The sequence below is a fragment of the Marmota marmota genome, unplaced genomic scaffold (genome assembly GCF_001458135.2).
Source record: "Marmota marmota marmota unplaced genomic scaffold, marMar, whole genome shotgun sequence".
In the NCBI taxonomy this organism is placed as follows: domain Eukaryota; kingdom Metazoa; phylum Chordata; class Mammalia; order Rodentia; family Sciuridae; genus Marmota; species Marmota marmota.
The window spans coordinates 27378131-27390894 of NW_026000019.1; the positions used below are offsets into that span (position 1 = coordinate 27378131).

Consider the following 12764-nt stretch of genomic DNA (forward strand, 5'->3'; position numbering starts at 1 on the left):
ATCAAATAATTTTTTTTTTTTTTTTTTTGGTGGTGGTGCTGAGAGTTGGACCCAGGGCCTCGTGCATGCAGGGTAAGCACACAACCAACTGAGCTATATCCCTAGGCCCTTAGTGCTTCTTCCTTTAGCCCTAGCAGGCTGTGGGCAGCTGCAGAACGTACCTGCGCCACCTCCCCCCCGACGCTGCCCGCCTGCCCCAATCAATTCCCAACAGTCCTTCACCATTCGGCTCAGGCGACACTTCCTTACAGGAAGCGGGTGTTCAAAAGGCAAATGATGAAAGAATGAATTCCGAGAGCGCGGCTGGGCTGCGCTTTCTGCTACAGTCCGGGTTTACAGAACGTCCGGGTGACCAGGAAGCTCAGAGCAAAGGTCAAATCCAGATCTTGACCCTTCACCCGAGTTCACGAGGCAATCCAACCCCCGTGCTATTCCGCCCTTATGTGTCATGGCTGCCAGTCCCAGTCTTTCAGTGGGTCTGGAAGTCCACACCAGCCAGCTCGGGCGCCACCAATGTTTCCATACTCAAGAATGCTACAGTTCCCCTCCCTTTACTACCGCCCCAAAGCTGTCGTCAAGAAAAACCTGCGTTGCCAGCTTGCCCCAAAGTAAGATGGCTGCCAGCGTCTATTCTCTCCTCCGAACGTGAAGCTATCTACTTCCCGCTTAATGCCTCTGCCAGGCTGCCCTCAACTAGTATGGCTGCTCTGGCTCATGCCTCACTATGGTCTCGAAGCCGCCACTAACCGGCCAGGTTCCGGGAGGCGCTGTTCAGGATGCAACCACCCCCGGCCCGTCTCTCCCCTCCCCCACGCCCGCGGCGGCGGCGGCGGTGGCTGAAGCCCGGATGCGGCGCCGTGAGACAGGCCCGGGAGAGCGGCGCGGATGGATCCAACATGGCGGCGCCGAACCTGAGCCGAGAGTGAGGCGGAGGGGCGGCCGGAGTGGGGAGGGGGAGTCGAGCGGGACGGGGCGGGGCCGGGCGGGGCCGCTAAGGGTTTGGGGAAGGAAAGTGGAGGGGGAGGCGGTGGCGACGTCCAGCTTGAGAACCTCCAGAGAGGGAGGTGACGGGACGCTACCAGGTGGGGGAGGGGAGCAGCCGAGGGGGGCGTGCAGGGGAGATGGCAACTGTGGGAGAGGGCAGGGGTCGAGGCGCAGGAGTGGGAACATGGGGCGGGGCGTAAACAAGGGCCCGGACTGGGCCAGGCCAGGGGTATTAGAGAGGCCGAGGTGGGGAGTGGAGCCGCGATCTGGCCTGATAGAAAGGGGTATAGGAGCTGGAGGGAGAGGCTGAGGGTTTTAAGGGGAAGGGGGCTTGTGGCATGTGGTTGGAGGGAGGACTGGACTTTTGTGAGGGTTGTTGAGAGGAGGTGGGAGGTGAGAATTGGACTTTTGAGGCTTTGTGGAGGGAGGTTTTAAAAGTGTTAAATTGGAAGTGAGAGGGGGAAGGGCCTAGGGGTGAATTTGGGTGAAAAAAGGAGAAAACGAAGGTTTAAGGAATGGACAGAGTGTCGGTGTGCCGAGGTAAAGAAAAAAGTGAGAGAGTAGGAGGAAAGTTTGGGAAGAAAGGGATTGGGATGAGAGATAGGACAGGGGAGCTGCTCGGGTGATAGAGGTTCGGGGTTTCCCTTTCCCCTGTGGATAGGAAGAGTGCATGTTAAGCAGCATCAGTTGCAGCCAATTCCAATTGCCAGGCCCTTAGCTTTTAATGGGGTGGGAAGGGCAAAAGGGAATGGTCATGTGGGTTTTGAGAACTGGGATTGAATGAGGGTTCAACTGGGTTTACTTTCCTAAAGTGTTCCTACCTTATTGCTCCCTTGTTTTTCCTAGTTACAAAAAGAAGGAAAAATGGGGAAACTGCTAGTGAGTGTGGAGGAGTGAAGGACTTTTCTAGTTTTTAACAATTAGCAATACAAGAATGGGGAAATAGATATGGCTGTATTGGAGCCCTGCATGCTAAGGTGAAGGCTCTGAAAGTCTGAGGAGGAAGACAGAAAAGACGGCTGGCATCTAGAAAGGCCAATTAAAGGAGCCCTTTAGTTTCCAGACCCTTTTTTTTTTTTTGGTGTTTAAGTGCTAGAAGGGAGGGAGTCAGTAGGCATACTTCAAAACAAACAAGATCTCTGCTTAAAAGTATATGTGTGAGTGGATGCTGCCTCAGTGGATATTTTGTATTTGTGTACAATGGGGAAAATAGAATTTGGAGGATAGTTCTGGACTGTTAAGTGATGGGAAGAAAGTGCCTTTTTTTGGGGGGGGTGGGCTATAACCACTTTCTCCTCACAATTCTCTAAAGATGAAAGTCAACATTAATATGGTAACAAAATAGGTGGAATAAGGTATTGAGGAGGTTATCAGAGCGTAATAATGGGGTTTTCCCAGAAGTTGCTGAATTTGTATTTGCCATGAGCCATTGGGACTAGGAATTCTTGAAGTTGGTGTTTGTTTTGTGAATTGACTAGGAGAGAGGGAGCCCTGGGGATTTTGTTATGGGTTAGTTCTCTTCTCTTCTTTATCTAGGAGTGGATCAATTTGTTTGAAATAGCTTTAGGCTTCTCTGTGAGTTTTTGAGACTGAGATTGACTAACTCTATTGGTCTTCAAGATTTCAAAATAAAGCTTGAAATTTGACTCCCCCCCCTTATTTGTTTTTGTTTTTCTGCTGGCTTTGAAACTTGTGCTAGGAAGAGACTTCGGAAATTAAGTTTCTTGCAGAGGTAAGTCTAGAACTTTTTATTGTTCTCAAACAATGGAAATGCCATAGAATTGTATTGGGGTTGATCCCAGTTGTGGGGAAGATGCCAGGGAAAATGAGTTTTCACTCACCCAACAGTACATTAAAATCTGTTCCAGTCACTATCTCTTCAGCTAACTGGAGTTTAGGAGATAAAAAGAAAGGGGAAATTAGGTGTCTTGGGACAAGCCCCCAGTTTTGGTTTATTATCTAGTCTTTTTGGTCAGCTCTGGGAAAATAATTTTTTAACATATGGAAAGCTGTGGTCTAGTACTTTGTCTACTGTTTTGCCCTTTGAGCGTTCCTGAGGCACCTTCCTTGCTTGGTAAACTTACTCTCTCTCCTAGCTGTTCAGAGTTCCTGGAATCTTCTTTTGAAAACATACTATGTAATCTGACTTCCAGATATTTGGTTACATTTTCCTAATCCCACCAGCAAGAAAGCTATGTACTCTTTGCTTTCTTTAAGATTTTCCATGTAGATTTCACTCCAAGCTTCAAGATATCATTCACTCTTTAGTTCTTCTACATGACTTTCCCCTAAGGGCTTTTGAAAGTCAGATATCTGTGAAATTACATCTATCATCTCTGTTGAGAAGAAACTAGACTGCTATTTTCATTTTTAAGACATTACTGTTTTACTTCTTCTACATGTTCTTCCTCTCAGGACTCTTGAGAAAGTCGGAGTACCTCAAAAGGTACAGATATTATCCCTAGACGGGATGAGACTGGATTGCTTGGACATGGAAACCCAACAGAATATGACCCATCAGGAGGGGAATCCTGTAGATACATATAGACTCTCAGTTGACCCTTGACTGACTTGGACCTTCCTAAAGAAAAACGTACACACTAGAACTCTGGGAAGTATAACAGTTTATCAGAATAAAGAATTATTCTTGGTAAATAATATATATGGGTAAAAAAAAAGAATTATTCTTGGGAAGCTGTAGTGGGGGGACTCATATATTAGTATCCCAGCCAGTGGGATCCATCTGGCAGTGTTTCAGATACCAACACTGAAGTTCTTTATGGTTCTCTGGAGGGGACCATTCTCCTCACTATTCTGATACCGTTCATCTAGGATCTGTATATTTTAAGCTGAGCTCCCTTGCTTTACTGCCACAGAAAGCTGAGTATATTTTGGTTTAAGAGGAAGTTGGTCACATTCTTTTAATCCTGAAGCTGGATAGATTCCTATAGCCCCTTTCTGAGTTGCTGAGTGAGTTAACTCAAAATCCCAGATGATAGTTAGGTGGGGAGGGATGTCTACTAGCCTGTATGCCAGCCTCCTGACATTTCTCCCAAGGACATGGCCTTGGGAAACTTTCACTTCTGCTAAGTTTTGCTTCATTGAATAAGCAGTATAAGTCTGATCAGCAACTTAACCAGAAGGGTTTACTATGAGTCTAGTTTTAGGACTTGAAAATGACCCTGAGACTGAAGAGCAGGATCCTTTGTGTCTGTCTTGAAGAGGATATTCCAACCTCCCACCCCCCACCCCCATCTTTTCTCGCTTTGGTATTGGGAATTGAATCCAGGGACACTTTATCACTGAGTTATATCCCTAGCCAAATTTGATTTTTTATTTTGAGATAGGGTCTCACTGTGTTGCTAAGGCTGGTATGGAAGTTAGAATCTTCCTGCCTTGGGATTACAGGTGTGTGCCACCGTGCCCAGCTGGTATTTCTTTTATTCTCATAGAACTCCAGATTGAACTAGATCAGAGTAGACCTCTGGGATGGGGCAGTAGGCAGTAGAGCATTACCCTGCAGTTCACCTGAATGACAACAGCAGTAAAGAGGAGCCAGGGCTGGGGTGGGATGGAACTCCTTTGTGTTAGTTAAACCCTAGAGTTAAATGAGCCTATGCTTGACTGGCCTTTCTTTTATTCTGGAATATTGTTTGATAGGTTTGGGTTGGAGGGACTTAACAGCTTCCTTCTCTAGGTCTAGTGTGGAAAGTCATGTGCATTCTTTTGACCATTCATCATGTTCCACCTGGAAGATGGATATGGACATTTTGAGCCAGATAATTCTTTGTTGTGGGGGACTGTCTTGTGCATTATGGGATATTTAGCAGCATCCCTGGCCTGATTACATGCTGGTTCCGTACACATGACAATTAGAATTGTCTCCAGACATTACCAAATGTCCCCCAGGGGGTACAAATTTGCCCCAGGTTGAGAACCACTGACCTAGAAGTTCTGATGATTCCTGGTACCTTGACTGATTCAGCCTAGGATCTAGCACTTAAAGGTGGCTATCCACACCCCCCTCAGATGCAGATTTAACTCAGGGAATTAAGGTCTATTGTAGAGTTGCATCTGTTGATGTGTGGTTAGGACCACAGTCATATTTTGCTCTGTTTTCTAGTGGCAAAATATGTGGGGACACTATTTCTTCATTTCCTGGGGTTTAAGGATACTTTGAATTAGGGAACACTGGAGCAACCTATTTTTCTGATTGGTTGAATGTGAAACCTGCCCATCTGCTTTCTCTTCGATCCTCATAATCAACAGCTGGCCCAAAGGAACAGGTGGGATAGGGAACTTGCAGAAGTTGCACGGGCTCTTAGGAGGCTCAGTTTTCTCCTGATGCCTGCTATGAGTAAGAAGTTATTTTTCTACAGCACTTCCATTAGTACCCAGTGACAGCAGCAGGTGAAACAAGAGGAAGAAACGAGGAAAATCAGTCTGTTGTTGAATAGCTATTTTTCCATGTTTTGGGTGGAAAATCTGAGCTTTCCAAACTATGTATGGGTTATATATCTTTCCACATACCAGAACCCATGGTCTGGGGTTGATTCCAGGAGGGGCCTCCCTTTTTCTTAAGGGGATAAAGCTCTCTGTGCTTCCATCTTTGATTTATTGAAGGAGAGGGACCAGGTCCTTCCTACTAGCTCTTCTACTTTTTGAGTCCTCATTGGCTTGGTTCTTATGAAGTAGCTTATCATTTTATTCTTTCTTTTTCAGTTTTGGGGATCAAACCCAGGGCCGCTTAACTATTGAGTTACATCCCCAGCCCTTTTTATTTTTTGAGACATGGTCTTGGCAAATTACAAGGCTGATTTTGAACTTGTGATACTCCTGCTTTAGTCTCCTAAATTGCTTGGACTATAGATATGTACCACCATGACTAGCCCCTCATACTGAGCAGGTACCCTGCTGCTGAATTATGCTCTCAGGCCCTCATTCTCTTCTCTAGTTTAGCCTCAGTTTCTTGGTGTATACAATGGACAGAACAGCCTGTTTTATTGGTGAGAAGAAGGTGTGGTGTGATGTGGGTAGTTCTCTGGCCTAGAGGCAGCTCCGCCTGCCAGTTCTGTCTGCATGGTAACTGAGTTATGCATGTCTATTTTTAATGGGGTTCTCTCACTCTTGGACTTTTGTGAGTTTGTTTCTTAATGTTATTGCTTGTGGTGATCTCTTAGAGATTAGATTCTATTCAGTTCAACAACAGATTGCTCCAACAAATGCCACACTTTGTCCTTTGCCAGGCACTAGAGAAATAAAGGTGAATTTTACTTAGTCCCTCTCCATGAATTGCTCAGGATCTAAAGAGATAATAAATATAAAAGAAATATGCATAGTGTTCCAAAAGAGCACAGTAGAGGACTACTTAACCCAGCTTGGGGGTGTAGAGATTGCATTTTGAAAGTAGCATCTGAGCTGACTTTTACAGTAGGAGTAGGAGTTAGCCATCTGAAAAAGAGTGGTTATGTGGAATAAAGGGTGAGGGGCATTTAGGCAAAGGGAATAAGGTGTAGAGAAATGAATTACATACTGTATGTGAACTATAAACACATAAATGTATAATGTTGGAAAATAAAACTGATAAAGAATAAAAAGTGGATCTGGATGCAGTGGTGCACACCTGTAATCTCAGTGACTTGGGAGGCTGAGGCAGGAGGCTCATGAGTTTGAGACCAACCTCAGCAATTTAGTGAGACCCTGCCTCAAAATAAAAAATTTAAAAAGGGGGTTTTTGTGGTGGTGTATGCCTGTAATCTCAGCTACCCAGGAGACTGAGGCAGGAGGATCACAAGTTCAAGGCCAGCCTTGGGGAAAAAAAAAAAATGCTGGGAGTGTGGCTCACTTGTCTAGCATGCTGGAGGCCCTGGGTTTGATCCCCAGGACGTGGGCTAGGAGGAATGGAATGTGGTGGGAAATGAAGTTAGAAAAGTCAGCCTGATCTTGGGTGGCTTGGTATACTGTAAAAGGAATTTGGAGGTTTCCTATAGGTAAGGAGAAGGCTGTAGATGAGTCTTAAGTAGGAAAATGATGTAGTCAGTTGTGCATTTTAGATAGCTAACTCAATTAGATGAATTTAGGTGGGTTAAGTTTGATGTCTGGGGGTCTAGAAGTGTGGCGGAGTGGTAGAGCACTTGCCTAACGTGCACAAGGCTCTGTGTTTGATCCCCACCATTGAAAAAAGAAAGAAAGAAAAAAGGTTAGTGGTAGGGAGAACTTTTTAAAAGAGGCAGTAATCAGGCTGGGGTGTGGTGTGATGGCGATATAGCTCAGTTGGTAGAGTGCTTGCCTCACATATACAATGCCCTGGGTTTGATCCCTAGCACCACCAAAAAAAAAAAAAAAAGAGGCAGTGATCCAGGAGAGAGACCATAGGAATCTAAAATATGGCAGTGGTGGTAGAAATGACAAGGTAGAGGAGATTTAAGAAATATTTAGAAGTAGCTGGATGAGGTGGTGCATGCTTGTAATCCCAGTGACTTGGGAGGCTGAGGCAGGAGGATCATAAATTCAAGGCCAGCCTCAGCAACTTAGCAAGACCCTTCTCAAAATAAATAAAAAGGACTGGGGATGTGCTTCAGTGATTAAGTGCCCCTAAGTTCAATCCCTGGGACCAAAAGAAAAAAAAAATTGGAAGTAGTCTCAGTAGGAATCTAAAATTGAAACTGATTAGGTGATTGGAGCTTGTGGTCAGAGGGGTGGAATAGTATTGGGTGATACCTTCTGGCAGTGCAGTAAGTATGAAGTGACTAGAGTGCAGGTGAAAGTTGTTAGACTGGAAGATTGGTTAATGACTGGGTCATTGACATCAACCAGGATGACTGATGAACTTTGTGAATCAAATGCCAGATTATGTAATGAACATAGGGCTGTGTTTGGTCAGTGGATGTGGTTTGTAAATGACATCCATGAGAAGTTAAAAGTTGGTATATCCAGGCTGGGTGTGGTGGCACATACCTGTAATCCCAGCAACTCAGGAGGCTGAGGCAGGAGGATCACAAGTTTGAGGCCAGTCTCAGCAACTTAGTGAGTCCCTAAGCAATTTATTGAGACCCTGTCCCCCTGCATGTTAGGGTCTGTAAACAAGTCAGGATGGCGCCTGGCATTTTGCCAGAGGGAATGGTTTATGAAGTAACGCCAGCGAGCCATTAAGTGTGGAGATTCCTTATTGGTTGACTGCTGTATCTAGTTTATGTTAATTAAGATAAGCTGTATGGAATGTATATATACCCCTCCTGTCCTACAATAAACGGCTCCCACTCCTGCTGTATCAATCTACACAAGTTGCTCGTCACCCCCCGGTTATTTTGCTGCAGCTGGACTGCGGCACCTGCAAAAAGCAAAAAAAAAAAAAAAAAAAAAAATGGGGATGTGGCTCAGTGGTAAAGCACCCCTGCGTTAAATTGTTGGTAGCAAAAAAAGAAGGGTATATTCAAATGATGTGAAGATTATGGGAATATAAAGTTTACAGAGTGATTTTACATTTATTTTCTCATTGGATTGGTAACAACTCTGAGGAGGTTTTTTTTTTTTTTTTTTTTTTTCATCCTTGTTTTAAGGATGAAGGCACTGAGACTTTCTGATAAGTGACTTGCCACCCAGCTCCACAGCTTGTTAATGAAACAATATGGTCATAATTTAAACTAGTTAATACTAAACATTTTCAGTTTACCTATTCATCTGATGCAGTTTCTGTATTAGAATTAAGAATTAATTCTCTACTTATAGATTTTGCCTGTGTTCAAGAAGTGAACTGTTTGAGGAGAGGGAAAAGCAGAGTTTTGGGGCAAGAGATACATTCAGGGTAATATGTAATAGTAACTTTTGCTGAATATGTAGTATTAAAATTGCATAGACACTCTCAGGGTAAGAGACTATTTCTCCAGTAAGATCTGGACTCGGGCTGGGGTGGTGGCTTAGAGGTAGAGTGCTCTCCTGTGCATATGTGAGGCACTGGGTTCGATCCTCAGCACTATTTAAAAATAAAGATATTGTGTCCACCTATAACTAAAAATAAATGTTTAAAAATTATATAAAAAAAGATCTGGACTCAGCATCATCTGTTGAGTATGGAGAGCTCTAGGGTTTATTTATTCTTTATTTTTGGACTGGGATTGAACCCAGGAGTGCTCTGCCCCTGAACTTCATCACCAGACTTTTTTCTTTTGAGGCAGAGTTTTGACAAGTTGCACAGAATGGCCTGGAATTTGTGATCTTCCTGCCTCAGTCTCTTGAATAGCTGGGATCACAGGCGTGCACCACCATACCCACCTACTGTTTATTTTTAATAAACACTTTAAAAATAGTTAATAAACATGTATTAAGCAGTATACTGCGCCAGAAATCATGTTAGGCACTGGGAATATAGGAATGAAAACACTAGTTCCTCCCATTGAATGGCTCACAGGTTCTTGCTTTATCCTTACAGTATACTGGGAATAGCAGCTGTTGAACAGGGATTCTGGAAAGCACTGTGTTCCTGAGCCCCCATCATGGCGGGCCTAAAGAGGCGGGCAAGCCAGGTGTGGCCAGAAGAACATGGTGAGCAGGAGCATGGGCTATATAGTCTACACCGCATGTTTGACATCGTGGGCACCCACCTGACACACAGAGATGTGCGCGTGCTTTCCTTCCTCTTTGTTGATGTCATTGATGACCATGAACGTGGACTCATTCGAAATGGACGTGATTTCTTATTGGCACTGGAGCGCCAGGGACGCTGCGATGAGAGTAACTTCCGCCAGGTGCTGCAGCTGCTGCGCATCATCACTCGCCATGACCTGCTTCCCTATGTCACCCTCAAGAAGAGACGGGCTGGTAAGGGTTTATTGGCGGTGAGGGCAGTGGAATCGGGAAGAGTTGTAGAAAACCAGGAGTGAACAGCATAAGAGTCAAAGAGGGAGGCTTTGACCCTGGGGAGTTCCTAGGAGAATCAGTTTTGAGGCCCATTGGGAGAAGGAAGGGTGTACTTTTTCCTGAATGTTTTCTTCTTTCCCTACAGTGTGCCCTGATCTTGTAGACAAGTATCTGGAGGAGACATCAATTCGATATGTGACCCCCAGAGCCCTCAGTGATCCAGAACCGAGGCCTCCCCAGCCCCCTAAAACAGGTGAGAAGATATTACTCCTCCTGATTCCATAATCAAGCAAGAGGACACTGATCCCTTCACATTCCTGGCTTTGCCAGCTTAAATGAAAGGATGCTGTCCCTCCACATCTAGTCCTATGAAAATTCAGGTGAGCTGTTAATGTTTCACCTTGGTCTTGTGTTGCTTTCATATATCCTCCTTTCAGGTCACATTATTGATGCTGATAAGTCTACATGATTCCTTCTGCATTCCAAGAGTCAATTTCTGCCTTTAACTTATTTTTTCTTCTCTTTTACATTCTTGTCAGTGCCTCCCCACTATCCTGTGGTGTGCTGCCCGACTTCGGGTCCTCAGATGTGTAGCAAGCGGCCAGCCCGAGGGAGAGCCACACTTGGGAGTCAGCGAAAACGCCGGAAGTCAGTGACACCTGATCCCAAGGAAAAGCAGACATGTGGTGAGGAAGTTTAAGGGTTCCAGAGGTAGAGTAGACTTGAGGGAAAATAGTGTTATTAATGCAAGGCTTACATTTTCTTCCCCTGGTACTAGGGATTGAACCCAGGGGTATTCTACCAGTGCACTACATGCCCCGCTCTTTTATTTTTTTGAGATAGGGTCTCGCTGAGTTGCCCAGGTTGGCATTCGAATTTGCAGTCCTCAGTCACTGGGATTATAGGTGTGTGCCACCATGCCAGCTGCAAGGTTCACTTTGATTGTTGGCACAAAGTGAGACTGAGTGATTTAGTCTGTGGAAGAACTCTATTTTTGTGAGATTTTATAATATATATATTATATATATATATTTTTTTTTTTGGTGCTGAGGATTGAACCCAGGGCCTTGTGTATGGCAAGCACTTTACCAACTGAGCTATATCCCCAGCCCAGCAGGGTACATTTTAACTTTTTATTTAACAGTAGATCAAAGAGATGCTGATATGACACCCTTATTGTAGGATGAACCAATCAAGATAATTAAAATGAACCTTTATCCTAATTAGAAAAGTATCTCATAAGCATGGTGCTGTTTGTGAGTGATGGGAGATGATGGTGACCTGGGCATATCCCATTTAAGGGAACCTGTAAAATCACACAAGAATTTCAGAGATGCATAGAAAAGAAATTGTCTTGGGGAAAATAGAGAAGCTATCAGGTGACGTTCCCTGCTTTACCCCATTCAGCTTTTCAAACTTAAGTTGTAAACTTCCAACTCACTTGTAACCTCTTCTGCTCTGTATTTTCTTTACCACAGACATCAGACTGCGGGTTCGGGCTGAATACTGCCAGCATGAGACTGCTCTGCAGGGCAATGTCTTCTCTAACAAGCAGGACCCACTTGAGCGCCAGTTTGAACGCTTTAACCAGGCCAACACCATCCTCAAATCCCGGGACCTGGGCTCCATCATCTGTGACATCAAGTTCTCTGAGCTCACCTACCTCGATGCATTCTGGCGCGACTACATCAATGGCTCATTACTAGAGGCACTTAAAGGTGTCTTCATCACAGACTCCCTCAAGCAAGCTGTGGGCCATGAAGCCATCAAGCTGCTGGTGAATGTGGACGAGGAGGACTATGAGCTGGGACGACAGAAACTCCTGAGGAACTTGATGCTGCAAGCATTACCCTGACCTTTTCCCCTTCTTACTTCTTTGGGGACTGTTCCCACCACCCACCTCTGGAGCTTACATACTGTTCTGGGGTTTGTTCTCTACCCTTCCAACCAATCACACCCCTGCCTTTTTTTTTTTTTTTTTTTTTAAGACAAAGGAAAATGGAAGTGGTGTTCCCCATCCCTCCCTGCACCCATGTGCCTGGGCTTCCCCTTTGTTTCCTGTTTTCACTTACCCCCTAATGTGTGTCTCTACAGCCACCTTACCACTGAGCCGTAAGACAAATGTATAGGGAGAAGCGAAGCCTATAGAACAGTCTTTGTAAGGGACTGAAGTGAACACTGATTTTGGGTGCACTGAGGGGTTATCAATACTTCTGGCTTTATGAGGGCTCTTAAATTTTGTCTGAAAAACCAAAGGGCTGCGAATAAGGGAGCTATGTGGAAGGTGGGACTCTGAAGTGTATTTTGGAACTTAATCACCACCCTCTTCCAAATTATAGAATTTTTTTTAAAAAAGAAGAAACTGTGGCCCTTTCCACTCTCTCCTGGCCTCTGGTGCTGCTCCTCTCTGCCTTCTTTTCTCCATTCCATGGCTTGAAACTGCTGCCTGGTGTGGTCCTTCCTTTTTCCCCCTTTGTCAAATCCTCTTCAAGGGAGTAACAGATAAGAGGACTGGGTCAGCCTGATCACCCCTCTCAATTGTGATGTGTGTGAACACACTCATATACAAGGTGGATAGAGAAGAGGCTGCTGATTAATATACACTCCCCCTGGAAAGGGGAAGGGGGAGTGTGATACTTTCCTTCCATGTTAAAGTGAAAATAAATAACATACCCTGCAGCCCTTTTCCCCTTTGGTTTTTTTCTGGCTTGGGCAAAGGGCACCTTAGGATAAAGTGAATTCCTCCTTTTTCCTCCCCCTCCCCCCTCTACCCTTACTCCCACTCCCATGCTTGGGAGAATGGGGCTGGGATATGCACTGAGTGTTGCACTTTTTTAGGTAGGGAGGCAAGCTGAATGAGCCAGGAGGTCCAGAACTCAAGCCTAATCCAGTAGGTACAATACCACCTCTCCTTCCAGCTCCTA

The 12764-nt window shown here is 45.0% G+C and overlaps 2 protein-coding genes across 6 annotated transcripts in view; one reads left to right on the forward strand and one right to left on the reverse strand.

Annotated features, from left to right (window-relative positions):
• Ufc1 (ubiquitin-fold modifier conjugating enzyme 1) overlaps positions 1 to 319 on the reverse strand; it is a 13753-nt gene extending 13434 nt beyond the window's left edge. Inside the window, exon 1 of one of the 2 annotated variants that reach the window (XM_015491967.2) lies at positions 162 to 319. Coding sequence is in view for 1 of the 2 variants with exons in the window: in XM_048810173.1 (XP_048666130.1) it covers positions 223 to 225 (3 nt within the window). In the remaining variant the exon portion in view is untranslated. The remainder of the gene's footprint in view (positions 1 to 161) is intronic. The other variant, XM_048810173.1, reaches the window with a different exon arrangement.
• A 353-nt stretch (positions 320 to 672) lies between these two features.
• Positions 673 to 12519, forward strand: Dedd (death effector domain containing). Of its 4 annotated transcripts, none has more exons than XM_015491963.2 (6): positions 673 to 922; positions 2684 to 2716; positions 9413 to 9801; positions 9986 to 10093; positions 10380 to 10526; positions 11319 to 12519. In XM_015491963.2, exons 3-6 carry the CDS (start codon positions 9477 to 9479, stop codon positions 11693 to 11695), a joined length of 957 nt encoding a protein of 318 aa, XP_015347449.1. In that variant the 5' UTR covers positions 673 to 922; positions 2684 to 2716; positions 9413 to 9476; the 3' UTR covers positions 11696 to 12519. The 4 variants fall into 4 exon arrangements, with proteins under 4 accessions (XP_015347449.1, XP_015347451.1, XP_015347450.1 ...); XM_015491964.2 differs by lacking the exon at positions 673 to 922 and adding an exon at positions 1020 to 1082; XM_015491965.2 differs by lacking the exon at positions 2684 to 2716.
• Positions 12520 to 12764: the final 245 nt, after the last annotated feature.

Coding starts and splice junctions, on each gene's coding strand:
- Dedd (XM_015491963.2), top strand. CDS start 9,477: ATGGCGGGCCTAAAGAGGCGGGCAAGCCAGGTGTGGCCAGAAGAACAT. Junction 9,802..9,985: donor CCTCAAGAAGAGACGGGCTG/GTAAGGGTTTAT, acceptor CTTTCCCTACAG/TGTGCCCTGATCTTGTAGAC. Junction 10,527..11,318: donor CAAGGAAAAGCAGACATGTG/GTGAGGAAGTTT, acceptor TCTTTACCACAG/ACATCAGACTGCGGGTTCGG.